At 44.2% G+C, this 14,321-nt stretch overlaps 1 protein-coding gene across 1 annotated transcript in view; it reads left to right on the top strand.

The window, feature by feature from the left end:
• Positions 1-2,827: 2,827 nt before the first annotated feature.
• The window catches only part of PDIA5 (protein disulfide isomerase family A member 5), a 234,989-nt gene continuing 223,495 nt past the window's right edge, over positions 2,828-14,321 (top strand). The window contains exons 1-3 of the mRNA XM_015413730.1: positions 2,828-2,848; positions 3,299-3,425; positions 14,226-14,313. Of these exons, the coding sequence (XP_015269216.1) occupies positions 2,828-2,848; positions 3,299-3,425; positions 14,226-14,313 (236 nt within the window). The remainder of the gene's footprint in view (positions 2,849-3,298; positions 3,426-14,225; positions 14,314-14,321) is intronic.

Here is a 14,321-nt window from a genome sequence, read left to right as displayed (position 1 = left end):
TACAGGCAATCCCAGTCAAACAATGCCTGTTCCTCTCCCACACTCAATCAGCCAGGACTCTGCAAGAACTCTAAGTGCTTCCACACACTGCTAAACACAGTTTTCCCACAAAATATCCTTAGCTGAATTCTCTCAGCTGAAAGCAAGTAAAAGAAACCCACTCACCTCTCTCACAGCTCTCTCTCCTGCTCCTGCTCAGAGCTCAGATTGGAAGAGCATGGTCAACCATGACTTGTTGGCCCATCACCTCGCTGACGTAGGAATTCATGGAGTAGCCTTGAAGTGGCTTACTTCATTTCTCCAGGGTCAGGGACGGAGAGTGGCGCTTGGAGAGAGAGTGTCACCCTGATGCTCTTTGGTGTGTGGGGTCCCCCAAGGGGCCATCCTCTCTCCTATGTTGTTTAGCATCTATATGCATCCTCTTGCCCAGCTGGTGCAGAGTTTCGGGCTGGGCTGTCATCAATATGCTGATGACACCCAGCTATATCTGATGATGGGCAGCCAGCCGACCATTGCTCCATCTAATTTGGCTGTGGGACTGAAGGCTGTGGCTGGCTGACTGAGACTAAATCCATCAAAGACAGTGGTCTTGTGGCTGGGTGGGGGTGATCCAAGGTTGGGGTGCCAACCCCCAGCTCTTGACGGTGTGCCGTTAACCACAGCATCAACCATCAAGTGTCTTGGTGTGCTCCTGGATCCATCCTTATCTGTGGAGGCCCAGGTAGCCACTGTTGCCAGACTGGCATTTTTCTAGCTGTGCCAGATCAGGCAGAAGGTGAGCAGCTCTAGGGTTTCCTGGATGACACATCGGCACTAGATCCGTTCCAGTCCAGCTTCCACCCTGGCCAATGGGACAGAGACTTGCTGATCGCCCTAACAGATGATCTCCATTGACAGCTGGATGGAGGTGGGTCAGTGCTGCTGTTGCTGCTGGACCTCACAGCGGCATTCGACACAGTCGATTACAATCTTCTGACTCACTGCCTTGCCGATGTAGGAGTCTGTGGGGTGGCCCTTCAGTGGCTTTCCTCATTTCTCCAGGATAGGGGACCAAGGGTGGCGCTGGGTGAGGATGTGTCCTCTAGGCAACTCTTATTGTGTGGGTTTCCTCGGGGGGGGGGCACTCCTCTCCCCAATGTTATTTAACATCTATGTGCCCCCCCTCGCCCAGCTGACGAGGAGTTTCAGGCTTGGGTGCCATCAATGTGCCAATGACACCCAGCTGTATCTGCTGTTGGACAGACGGATGCCTACCTCCCCAAATAATCTGTCTGAGGGATTGGAGGCCATGGTGAGGTTGCTAAAGAACAGGCTGAGACTGAATCCGATGAAGACAGAGGTTCTGTGGCTGGGGGGGGGGGTCTTTGGGATTGGAATTCAGGCTTCCAGCTCTTGACGGGGGCCCCATTGACACTGGTGCCGTCCGTCAGGAATTTGGGCATAATCTTGGATGCCTCCTTATTGATGGAGGCCCATGTCACGCACGTTACCAGGCTGGCATTTCCCCATCTTTGCAAAGCTTGGCAACTGGCTCCTTTCTTGTTGCGCCCTGACATAGTCATGGTAATCCATGCAACAGTAACCTTCAGGCTAGATTACTATAATCACTCTATGCCGGTCTGCCCTGAGACTGACCCAGAAACTCCAGCTGATCCAGAATGTGGCAGCGTGAGTCCTGAGGGGACCATCACAGATGGCACATATCCAACTTGTGCTGCACCAGCTACACTGGCTTCCAGTGGAGTACTGAGTCAGGGTCAAGGTTTTGGTACTGACCTTTAAGGCCTTGAGCGGTATCTTTGGGACAGTCGCCTCTGGTATGTCCCCTGGGAGAGCTTTGCGTTCTACTGATAATCTGCTGGTGATCCCCGGCCCTAAGGATGTCTGGTTGTCCTCGACCAGGGCCAGGGCCTTCTTGGTCCTGGCCCCAACCCGGTGGAACTCTCTGCCAAATGGTACCAGGGATTTGCAGGATATGATGCATTTCCACAGGGCCTGTAAGGCAGAGACGTTCTGCCAGGTTTTTGTCTGAGGGCAGCGACGGTTTTCCCCTGGCTGGCACCCCCCTCCCCTCCCCCCCTTCTGCATTTTTTGTCCTAAGTTCCCTCTCCCCTTGCCCCCCAAAATGGCCAGATAGTGCAGAATTGGGTTAGAAAATTAACAGGACACCATCTTGGATCTTTTATTCTGGTTTTTTAGTTTTTATCCAATCCAGACCTGGCAACCCTATGCAAATTGTGGTCCTCACTGTGGCTTCCTCTATGACCATCCCCAGATCTGCCTGTGGGAGAGGGAAAACTGAATTTTTAAGCCATTGTTTTGTTGCTGTTTTTATTGGTAAATTGTAATATAATGTATTTATTGTATTTTAATCCTGTTGTTCACCACCCTAAGCCCTTCGGGGAAAAGTGGTGTAAATAATAATAATAATAATAATAATAATAATAATAATAATAATAATAATAATAATAATAACAACAACCATCATCTTTATTGTTATTATTATTATTATTATTATTATTATTATTATTATTATTATTATTATTATTATTATTATTATTATTATTATTATTATTATTATTATTCCGAGGTCCTGCTTTGGGTGCCCTGCCATCCAAAGATAGGTGGGTGGTAACTCCAGAAAGGGTCTTCTCAGTTGTAGCACTGAAACTTTGGAACTCACTCCCGAGGGTGATAAGTCTGTTTTCCTTTGTCTTCCTCCAGCAGATGAAGACTTGCTTGTTTTGTCTGGCATTCCTTCACTAACTTCTATTACCCCTCCTTCCTCTCCCTTTTAAACATTGCTTTAATGTTTGCAGTGTTTATCATGTCGGAGACCCGGAGTTCAGTGGAAAGGCAGCATAGAAATGTTTTAAATAGATATATACAGAATTTTGTTTAAAATCAGTTTTTTCCTTGACTTTAAATCAATCTGCCTTAGCACCAAGGCCGCAAACTGACATTTGGATGTCTCTTGTAGATCTGAATTGTTTCCCTGGAGTTTCTCAGTTCTTTCACCTTCTCATCCTCTAAGCTGGTTAGTTTGATTCATGCATCGGAAGACAAAGATGACTTCCCTCCCTTGCCTGAACAGCAATCTCTGTTTTGCCTCAGAATATTCCACAACTTTACAGTTATATAAGAATCCTAAGGGAAGGAATCCCCTAACATTTAAGTCCCACCTTCTGGAGTAGAAAATAATTTCCCTCTGTTGAAAGAAAAAAGTGTGCTAATGTCAGAGTTCTTGACTGACTAGATAACAACTGATATTTTCATTGTAAATGTTTTTTTTTAACAGATCACCTTCCCAGCATTCCTATTAACAGCAAAGATGTCTCCACTGATGGAAAAAATTAATGATCAGAAGGACTTCAAGAAGCTCCTGAGAACCAGGAATAACGTCCTGGTGCTATATTCCAAATCTGGTGAGTTTCCCTCTTTTTCAAACAATTGCACCATTGTTAATCTAAAAATAAAACAGATGATGCAGAATGGTAATTAAAACAATGACAAGTCCCCCACCCCCCAACAAGTTTATCTAGTTATCAGCTGTCTGGTGTACAGTTTTAGAGCTTGGGATGATCAGTATTATGCAGATAAACTTTGGATGTAATTTCCAACAGTAGATATCCCTTGCTGCTTCCTTAAACCTGATTCAAAGTACTTTTTGTTGTTCAGTCACACAGTCAAGTCCGATTCTTCACAACCCCATGGACCACATCACGCCAGGCCCTCCAGTCTTCTGTTGTGCTCCGAAGTTTGCTTAATTCCATGTCCGTTGCCTCGATAACACTGTCTAACCATCTCATCCTTTGCCGTCCCCTTCTTCTTTGACCTTCAGTCTTTCCCAGCATCAGGGTCTTCTCGCAGCCATACAGTACTACTGGGAATACTGTTGCTTTGACCATATAGACTTTTGTTGGCAGGGTGGTGTCTCTACTTTTTATTATGCTGTCTAGGTTTGCCATTGCTTTCCTCCCAAGGAGCAGGCGTCTTTTAATTTCATGGCTGCAGTCACCGTCTGCAGTGATCCCAGGAACGTGAAGTCTGTCACTGCTTCCACGACTTCCCCTTCTATTTGCCAAGGAGTGATGGGGTCGGATGCCATGATCTTAGTTTTCTTGATGTTGAGCTTCAAGCCCACTTTTGCGCTTTCCTCTTTTACTCTGAGCAAGAGGCTCTTTAGGTCCTCTTCACTTTCTGCCATCAGAGTGGTATCGTCTGCATATCTGAGGTTGTTGATCTTTTCCCCAGCAATCTTAATTCCCGCTTGTGATTCATCTAGGCCAGCATTTCGCATGATGTACTCTGCATATATATTAAATAAGCAAGGCGACAATATACATCCTTGTCGTACTCGTTTTCCTATGCTAAACCAATCAGTTGTTCCATATCCGGTTCTAAATATCGCTTCTTGGCCCTTATACAGGTTTCTCAAGAGACAGGTGAGGTGGTCTGGTACTCCCATCTCTTTAAGGACTTGCCATAGTTGGTTGTGATCCACACAATCAAGAGGTAGAGGAACTAGAGATCAAATTGCCAACATCCGCTGGATTATGGAGAAAGCAAGAGAGTATCAGAAAAACATCTACTTCTGCTTCATTGAGTATGCTAAAGCCTTTGATTCAAAGTACTGCCTACGCTGTAACATATGACAATATAGTACTTCTGTTTTAAAAGAACAGACATATAACAAGAAGCACTGTTGGAGACACAGATCTGGGGAACTTTCTGCTAAATATCACACAAGTCATCATTGCAACACTTTTGCCTTTAGGCACTCTTCCCATCACACTTCTTCCCTCTATTCTCTAACGCACTGAAGACATTCACAGCAATAGTTGTTTGCTCCCCATTTTCCTTTCTACATAGATTAAGTGTCAGCCATCAGTGAGCAAGGCAGAGAGAAGTTCCTGCATCTCCATCGGTTGTTTGAGAACATGCCCATGCCCTCACTTAGAGCACCAGAGTTTGATAGCACCCTTCCCTTTATTTAGGCCCCGGTCACATGGAGCATTAGGCACGCTAGAGAGACGGAAGATAGGTGGATTTTCTGGGCGCGATCTCACCGCCACATCTGGGAAGCGTAGAGCTCCCGAGGCTTCACTCCGAAGATGCGCTATAAAAACCAGTACCTCCGAGGTACTAGTTTCCGGAAACCGCGGGGCAAGGGCGGGTGTCAGATCACGTTTCCGGTGTTAGCTCGTGGCATCCGGCGCCCGCCCATGTCCCGTTGCGAAAAAATTTTTTTTCGGGTCAAGTCTCCACGGGTGCACACAAACACCCAACGGCGCATGCAAACACTTGAGTTAAAAAAACCAACACAACCCCCGCAACGCCGCTTCTTTGCCGTGCCGCAGGAGTGAGGTATGATCGGCACCTCCCCCCAACCACGGGATGTTGGCGGGACATCGGGCGGGACGTTTGATCTGGCTGCCGTGCGGTAGTTCGCTCCGCCTCCCCCCCCGCGATATCCGGCCCGTGTGACCGGGGCCATACTTGTGTTTTTTCTCTTTCTGCTTTTGCTACCTCTTTATGCTTCACCTACCCTTGGAATTCCCATTTTAACTTCTTGTCTGCTAGCCATCCATTTTCTTGCTTGGGAATTGAATCAGATTGGTGTCCTTAATTTTCTCTGGCTATAGAAGCGCGGACTCTAATCTGGGAGAACCGGGTTTGATTCCCCACTCCTCCACTTGCACCTGGCTGAATGACCTTGGGCAAGCAGTAGTTCTGATAAGAGCTGTTCTTGAAAAAGAGCAGTTCCTGTCAGAGCTGTCTCAGCCCCACCTACCTCACAGGGTGTCTGTTTTGGGGAGGGGAAGGGGTAAGCCGCTCTGAGACACCTTTGGGTAGTGAAGGGTGGGGTATAAATCCAATCTCTTCTTCTTCTTCTTCCTGTACAGGTTTCCTCCCTGCCCCCATTCCTCTTTCAACAGTACATTTTCCTTTCCTTCTGCTTTTTCATTGTCTGCAGTGGATTGTGAGCTGCTCCTAGCAAGATTATTGGCAAGGACTTTACCCATTTAGGGCACTGTGTGCATAATGGCTAATTTATGCCTAATGTATCATAGCTCTGATATTTACTTGGCCAGAGATGTATAAGCTGTGAATTATCTTGGAAACTGAATCAGATGGGTGTCCTTAACACTGACTTGGTTCCCCCTCCCCTTTCCCCTTCAGCTCTCAGATGAGGAAGGAGAACCGGACAAGAGATGCTAGATTTTTTTGCATTCCTGAATTAATCAATAAGCAGTCCTTGTTATTTATTGTGAAGGGATCCCTTTCGAGGCCATAAAATGAGTTGGAGTGATTAGAGGAGGATATTCTTTTGAAGATTAACATTTTACTTTCGAGTAAGGTTTTTTACAGTAAACCAGGTTGGTTATACTAGGTTAAAGGGAAGAGTTCTGTGAAATCTTGGAAGCTTCTAGCTGCCTGTCCTCACTGAGGCCCACTTTTGTATGTTTCTTCCAGTGCTCCCTCTAAGCTGTGGAGTCTTGTGAGCAAAAATTCTACTTTGTGAGCTACTGGCATTAAAGCTGTGAGCCAGAGATTTGGCTGCTGCATAAATTAGTCTCCTCTGGAGCCGTTCCTTCCTGAGCTAAGACAAAAAAATGTATGAGCCGGAGGCTAACAAACTGAGCTACCTCACACCAACTCAGCTTAGAGGGAACACTGGTTTCATCACATTGGTACATATAAAATAGAACAAGCAGGACAGCTAAAACAGTAATAATAAAAATAATTATCAGCAGCACTTGGCCATAAAATGTATCAAACGGCTCCTTCAAATGGAAAGGCTTCTGAATATTCAGTGAAAGGTGCTTGGAAGCAACCCTTAGAAGTTCCCTCTGGGGCACTAATGGAGTGTATATTTCCAGGTGTCATCGGTTTCTGTAGCAATATATTTTCCTCCTGTCCCTTTAATGAATGTTGGGTGGCATTTTACATGTTAGCTGGTGCGTGGGTGTACAAAGACCCCTGGAGCGTCCCCTCCTTTGAATGGTTCCCATCTCTTTTGATGAGACCCTTTTATTTTCTAAAGCTTTTAAGGCTGCTGCCTATGAGCGTGGTTTGTTGTTGTTCAGTCGCATAGTCGAGTCCGACTCTTTGCAACCCCATGGGCCACATCGCGCCAGGCCCTCCTGTCTTCTGTCGTGCTCTGGAGTTTGCTTAATTTCATGTCCGTTGCCTCGATAACACTGTCTAACCATATCATCCTTTGCCGTCCCCGTCTTCTTTGACCTTCAATCTTTCCCAGCATCAGGGTCTTCTCCAGTGAGGGCTCCCTTCTCACTTGGGGGCCAAAGTATTTGAGCTTCGGCTTCAGTATCTGGCCTTCCAGGGAACAGTCAGGGTTGATTTCTTTTAGGATTGAGTGATTTTTTTTTACACTCTGTCACCTTTGGCTATTTGGGCGGAAAGTAACTGAGAAACTTTATAAATTCAGTATACTGGGTGTTACAAAATAACCCAGATAATGAAGTTTACAGCATACCAATGTCAGAAGCAAAATGTCATTCCATTGTGAAAGCAGTTGGGCGTGGCTTAAGTGTTGGCTCTTTCCTAGGCATCGGTTAAGTTTCATTGCTTGTTCATGCATGCTAGAGTCTCTCATGGATTGTTGGGCCCCCACATGGTCATATGAAATAATCAGATTTAAGTACCAAGTGGCCATCATAGAAGCCCTGAACTGCCCTGTGTGTCCATCAATATATCCAGGGGTCATTTAGTAGAAAAAGAGGGGCAGGAGCTCATTAGCATAACTCATTAGCATAACTTATTTGCATATGCCACACACCCTGGTATCATCGGAAGTGTGTCAGAAGGCACCACCTCCCGCTGCACTGTTTTGGATTGCTAGGTATTGGGGGGGGGGGGGAAACGTGCAGATCTGTCCTTGCAGAGGAGGGAGAGCTTGTACCTGAATAAAACTTGGTCTTAAAGGTGCTACTGGACTGTTTTGGTCCTGTTGGCTCTGCAACTTACCTGGCTGCTTCTTGCTCTGACTGCGGGCTGCTGGGAGCAGGGGGTGGGGCTTGTTGCATGTGCCCGCCCCCTGGGCTCTTTACTGCCGGAGCTCCGCTCCTGTGCGCTCCTGCAGGAAATGACCCCTGAATATATCTAATTCTCAACATGGCCAAATCTGTCAATACTTAAATTCAGAGACTGGAGTCTTAGGCAAGACAGGTCTTTCTACAGACTGGGAAGAAAAAAACAGATTTGCAGGTAGATCTAAAATGTAAAAATTAATAATGAGGGTTAACCTTCCCCCATAAAAGAAATAATGCCTGTAACTTTTTTAAAAAATAATTCTCTCAGGGGCTGTTGCTAGGTAACCACAGCAGTATTGCTGGGCTTCAAGGCTTGGTTTTTGTCAATAAAAGACAGGGGGATGGGGTAGGGCCCTTTCCAGCGCAGTTATGGCCTTTGAGGGCAAAGTAATCAGGACCCAGGCCAGTAGCAATCCTGGGTGACTTGATACCATGTGATCTCTATGACTCACTCAAGTCTGGTTGCTTGCTGCTGTTCAACAGCAGCCACCCTATGAATGCCAGTGTGGTATAATGGTAAGACTTTTGGACCAGGATCTGGGAGACCCAGGTTTGAATCACACTCTACCATGGAAACTCACTGGGTGACTTTGGGCCAGTTACGCATTCTTAGCCTAAGCTACCTCACTAATGATAAAATGGAGGAGAAAAGAATGATGTAAGCTGTTTTGGGTCCCCATTAGGGAGAAAGGTGGGGTATAAATGCACTGGGCAAGGTGGGATATAAATTGAAATAAATAAATAAATAAAGCTGAAGATGGGAAGGCAGAATGAGGCGGAGAAGGGGAGGAGGCTATGGAGCATTTCAGGGAAGGGATAGATAGTTAGGGTGGGGGGAGAAAATGAAATGCCCCCTCCAAGTCCTTGTGGGTCCCTCACTTATAAGTACCATTTTAGTATCTCTTAAATACAAGTAAAGGATATAACTTCTAGTTATTCTTCAGGAGAGCTCTTGATTGGATCCTGCAGAAAAGATCAATGGCAAAGGGGATATCTCTCTGTTGTCCCCTTCCTTATGTGCCAGGTGACTGGCCAATAACCCTCTCTGAGGGTCAGAGTACGCTCATAAATGAAATTCTGATAGGGAAGTGAGGAGATTTCCCCTCCTCACTGCAGAATTTGGTACTGTATTGCATTTTGTTAATGAGGCTTTCCTGACCTTGAGCGGAGATTTTCAGGACAAGCAGCAAGTTGCTGGGAGAAGAACAAAGGGGGGGGGATCAATTCTGCTTGCTCTGTCTGTGTGCTGAGGATGTCTCTGCTCAGAGTTCTTAAAAGGTGGGTTTGCTTGTAGCCAGGTAGAACGTGGGAAAATGGTGCCCCCCCCAGGCTATTTTTGGGCAGGAAACGCACAGGAACAGAGTTCCGGCTGGCTCCCAAGTTGGCCACGCCCAGCAGGAACTCATTAGCATAATAGGCCACACCCAACAGCAGAAACTCACTAGGATTGGCTACATTAGGGGTGTGTGGCCTAACATGCAAAGGAGTTCCTGCTACAAAAAAGCCCTGGGTTTTGACAACAAACAAGGTAAATAGAATAACACGCAAAAGGTGGGTGTGGCTGGATGACCACACTTCTGGTAACATGGGGGTGCAGCCTAATCTGCTAATGAGCTGTGCTGTCAGGGGTGTGGCCCAATATGCTAATGAGTTCCTGCTGTTGGGTGTGGCCTATTATGCTAATGAGTTCCTGCTGGGCTTTTTCTACAAAAAGAGCCCTGTACCCCCCAATTTATGAAGTAGGCATTGTATAAATGCAGATATGCAAGTTTCAGCAAGGCAGACAAACTTTTCTTGGAGAGCTTGACAAAGTCTTATAATTGAGTGGCCACGTGATTAATTGCTGTTCAAGTATTTATGTTATTGATATAACGGGAAGCTGAGTGCCTGGTTTCTGCCAGATCTTTCTGCAGTTAAGTTTTCAAGTGCAAGCCGTAGAAGAGTTTCTAACCTTAATTCATATTTTAGAAAGGTTTTTGGAAAAAAACTTGCTACCCGCTGTGTCTGTCCCCCCTTTCACTAAGTTTTATTCAACAGCTTAAGAAGTCCAACGTGAGCGACGTGGCACGTCACTTCCTGTAGCCCGGCGAGGCTTCTCCGCCGGGCAAGGTAAGAACACTTGGCAACTCTAAGTAGTACAAAGAGAGAGTGATAGCTGAGATGAATATTTCTTAGTCTTAAACTTCTCTTTTCATGAAGTCATGGATGTATTCCCCACATTCAAGCTGAATCTGCCAATTTAAAATAAGTAGTCAACTTTCTAGTGAAGGGATGAGAAGGAGGCCAAAGTGACTTTGTTAGTCAGGATTTATTTGTATGAGATATTCATACATACGACATAACTGAATTTAATGGTGGTAACTATAATAATGACTTGCTGGATTTGAGTCCAGTACCATGTTAAAGACAAACAAGATTTTCAGAGTAGGGGCTTTCAAGAGTCAAGGCTTCCTTTGTCAGGAACCATAATAATGACTTGGATGACCACAGAAGATTTTCCACACGTAGAAATGGGATATTTTCAGCAGTTACTGCAGGAGACCTCAGATTCCCTTCTGATGTTTTTCTCGTGGGTTCCTTGTCTACATTTGGGGGATAATTTTTTTTTGCAGAGGGGAGTCATGCCTTGCAGACAGAACTCCCGTCAATCTACAAAACTCCCAGTGGATAGATGCCAATAATTTTATTAGTTTTTCTGCACTTTAGAGAAGAACGGTTCTGCTGGAGAAGCTAAATAGATGGCTACTGACTGCTTGGAACACTTTTCTCTCTCTCTAGATTTTTAAAACTGTGATTGGAGATATGGAGTCCTGTGGTGGAGAATGTCATAGGTTGGATCTAGCAATTACCCCCCCCCCCACCACCACCAGTGGAAGGTTGTATGTGTGTGAAATGGCATCATCATTTTTTTCTTTTCATGGCAATGCCCCAGTTGTGCCTGAGTGTCTTCTGTATCTCGAGGGCTGAATTTTAGGGAGTACAGTAGGAGGAGGCAGGAAAGTTAGATTCTGCTGATTGAATTACATTTAATTAGTAGGGCGGGGTGGGGAACCATATAGTTCCAATCCATATCTTGTCTCTGCAATAAGATCCTCTATTTTTAATAAGCCCTTTATACCATTTAGTGGTAACAAGCAATGTTCCCTCTAAGCTCCACAGTGTTGTGAGCAGAAAGTCTACCTCATGAGCGAAAAAAGCTAGTAGCATTAAAGTTGTGATCGAGTCTACATTTGACTATCACGTAAATTAGTTTCTTAGAAGATTATTTCCATAAACTTATAAAAATCTCATAATGAATTCTTTTAAACTATATTTAAACTATATTTTAAGAATAATTTAAACATTATAAGAGAAAACAGAATCAAGTCAGATGTCATTACAGAAAATGTTTTCCTCTATAGGAGTAGACCTGGCCTCTGGAGAACAGGTCTACCCACCCCTTTCCACTATATTGGTAGACCTGGCCTCTGGAGAACAGGTCTACCCACTCCTTTCCACCATATTGGTAGACCTGGCCTCCGGAGAACAGGTTTGCCCACCCCAGTCCACTATATTGGTGGACCTGGCCTCAGACCATCGTCCTGTACTGAGCCTTAGAAAACATACTAGCATTCGGGGGGAGGGACTCTTGCTGTCTACTTTTTTTTTTTAGTGAAATATGACAAATTTACAGGTCAAGTATAACAGAGGAGAAACAATCACTGTCAGAATGTTGCATAACGTACCAAACAGGAAGTTGCTTAAATGTTATCAACCTGCCCAAACTACTTATTTATTCAAATATTTATATCCCACTTTTACTGTGACTCAAGGCATCTTACAAATCATACTAAAAATTATAATAAGGGTGTGCAAACAAAAAAAAAATGTTTTTTTTCCTGCTCCATTATAGCCTACGGAGCGGCTTACAATCACCTTCCCTTCCTCTCCTCACAACAGGCACCTTGTGAGGTAGGCGGGCCTGGGAGAGTTCTGTGAGAGAACTGTGACTGACCCAATCTCCTCCTCCTCCTTCTTCCCCCACCCCCAAAGATTTCAGACTGTTCTGTAAACCTGGAGCTTTTTCAGGTTTGTAGATAGATCAGCCTTGTCTATTTTCATGGCTGCATTCTCCGGATGCAAATATCCATAAACGGGGGGGATTAGGTATGATAAGCACTCGTGCTCTCTCTCTCTGAATGTATGCGTGTGTGTGTAATATAGTTTGAATTTTAAATCTACATATGAACCTGTAGAGTTTCTGGAAATGATTTCTTTAAGTTGGATTTTTAAATTTGTCAGAACAAATTCCTCTAAGTCAAAGTGGAAATTTGCCCCCAGTCCACCCCAGTGGTTCATCTGATGATAGATGATAGATATTCTCCATAATCATTGAAATGAAGGGTGGAAAGCTTGGGAAGAAGGTCCATATTTCTCTTGGAAAGCACAAAAGTGGCCTAAATGGTAGAAGACTGCTTATTTAGCCATGAGCAGTGTTCCCTCTAAGCTGAGTTAGTGTGAGCTAGCTCACAGTTTTTTAGACTCTGGCTCACGCATTTTTGTCTTCACTCAGGAAGGATGGCTCCAGAGCAAACTAATTGATGCAGTAGCCAAATCACTTGCTCACATCTTTAATGCCAGTTGCTCACAAAGTAGGATTTTTACTCACAAGACTACACAGCTTAGAGGGAACATTGGCCATGAGTATCAATGTGAGGGTACACGGTCTGCATTATTACATTAATTTGGAGGACATGTAAGGGCTTCTTTTTTTTTTTCTTGCCCTAGAATAAGTCAAAACAGCCTTCAAATGATAAAATGGGCGCAATGTATTGGACGAAACATAGATTTGGATGAATGGGAGAAATTTTGGTCCAGGAATATGTTAGAACAAGTAACTTTAAAGAAAATATAGTTATTAAGATGTTTTATATGTGGCATATCACTCCGGAAAAACTTAATAAATTTAACAAAAATATTCCCAAAAATTGTTGGAAGTGCAAGCAAAATACTGGTATGTTTTATCACATATGGTGGCTCTGTAAAAAAGTGAAGAAATACTGGAATGTTATAAAAAGAGTCCTGGAAGAGATTTTAAGAATAGATTTACAACTGAAACCAGATTTTTTTTGTTAAATATAATACCTGAGAAACTCAAGAAATGTGAAATTTATATAATTATGCATATTTTAGTTGCGGCCAGAATTCTATTTGCGAAATACTGGGAAAATGAAAATATACCAACGAAAGATGAATTTGTATGTAAATTAATGGAAGTTGCCGAATTAGAAAAATTAACGTTTACCATTCAAGACAAAAGTGAGAAAGAGTACAATAAATACTGGTTTAAAGTGGACAAATGGCTACAAAATACAAAAGGGGACAAATAAGGTGAATATATCAGGATTGGAAGTAGAATGCTGGAAGATTTTCTGTAAACAATTTGTTGAAATGTATATGTATTTGTTTCATTTTTTCAAAATTTGAAAATAAACAGTGGGGGGGGGGGGAACAGGCTGGGATCCAGAGCCACATAACTAGCTCTAAAGTAGCTTTGGGCTTGTGTTTTGTTTTTGTTTTTTGAACCACAGCCCATCCATATCAGGAGACAAAACCACTGTTGAAGATGAGTTGGTTTCCAAAAACAGCCTGTGGCAAGGAAAACAGTCTCCCATTACATGAAAAAAAAAAGTCTGATCTCACCGATGTGCCCAAATCATTGGAAATTACTGTAATGACTGTTATCGTAGTAGAAGACTGAAAGGACAGGCTAAGCAGTTCATGGCTATTGTTTTTTCCCTTCTTGGGTGATCCTACATGCTAGGTAAAACGTTTCTTAGTCTCTTAAACTGCTGAGGTGTGCCTTGATATTGATGATTATTCAATACGGCTTCAAGAGGGAATTAGATAAGCATATGGAGCAGAGGTCCATCACTGGCTATTAGCCACAAGGTATAGATAGGGGCTCTGGGGCAAGTGATTCTCTGTCATCTTGGTGCTTGGGGGGGTCAACAGTGGGAGGGCTTCTAATGTCCTGGCCCCACTGGTGGACCTCCTGATGGCACCTGGTATTTCTGGCCACTGTGTGACACAGAGTGTTGGACGGGATGGGCCTTTGGCCTGATCCAACATTGGCATCTCTTATGTTCTTATGTTCTTATTATTGTGGCTTTTTTCTCTTCTTCCCAGCGGCTGCTGCTGAAAGTTCTCTCAGGTTATTGTCTGACGTAGCCCAAGCGGTGAAAGGCCGAGGTACGATATCATGGATAGATTGCAGGTATGTGG

The sequence above is a fragment of the Gekko japonicus genome, unplaced genomic scaffold (assembly GCF_001447785.1).
Source record: "Gekko japonicus isolate JY-2015 unplaced genomic scaffold, Gekko_japonicus_V1.1 scaffold659, whole genome shotgun sequence".
In the NCBI taxonomy this organism is placed as follows: Eukaryota; Metazoa; Chordata; class Lepidosauria; order Squamata; family Gekkonidae; genus Gekko; species Gekko japonicus.
This window is presented reverse-complemented; position numbering and strand designations above follow the sequence as displayed.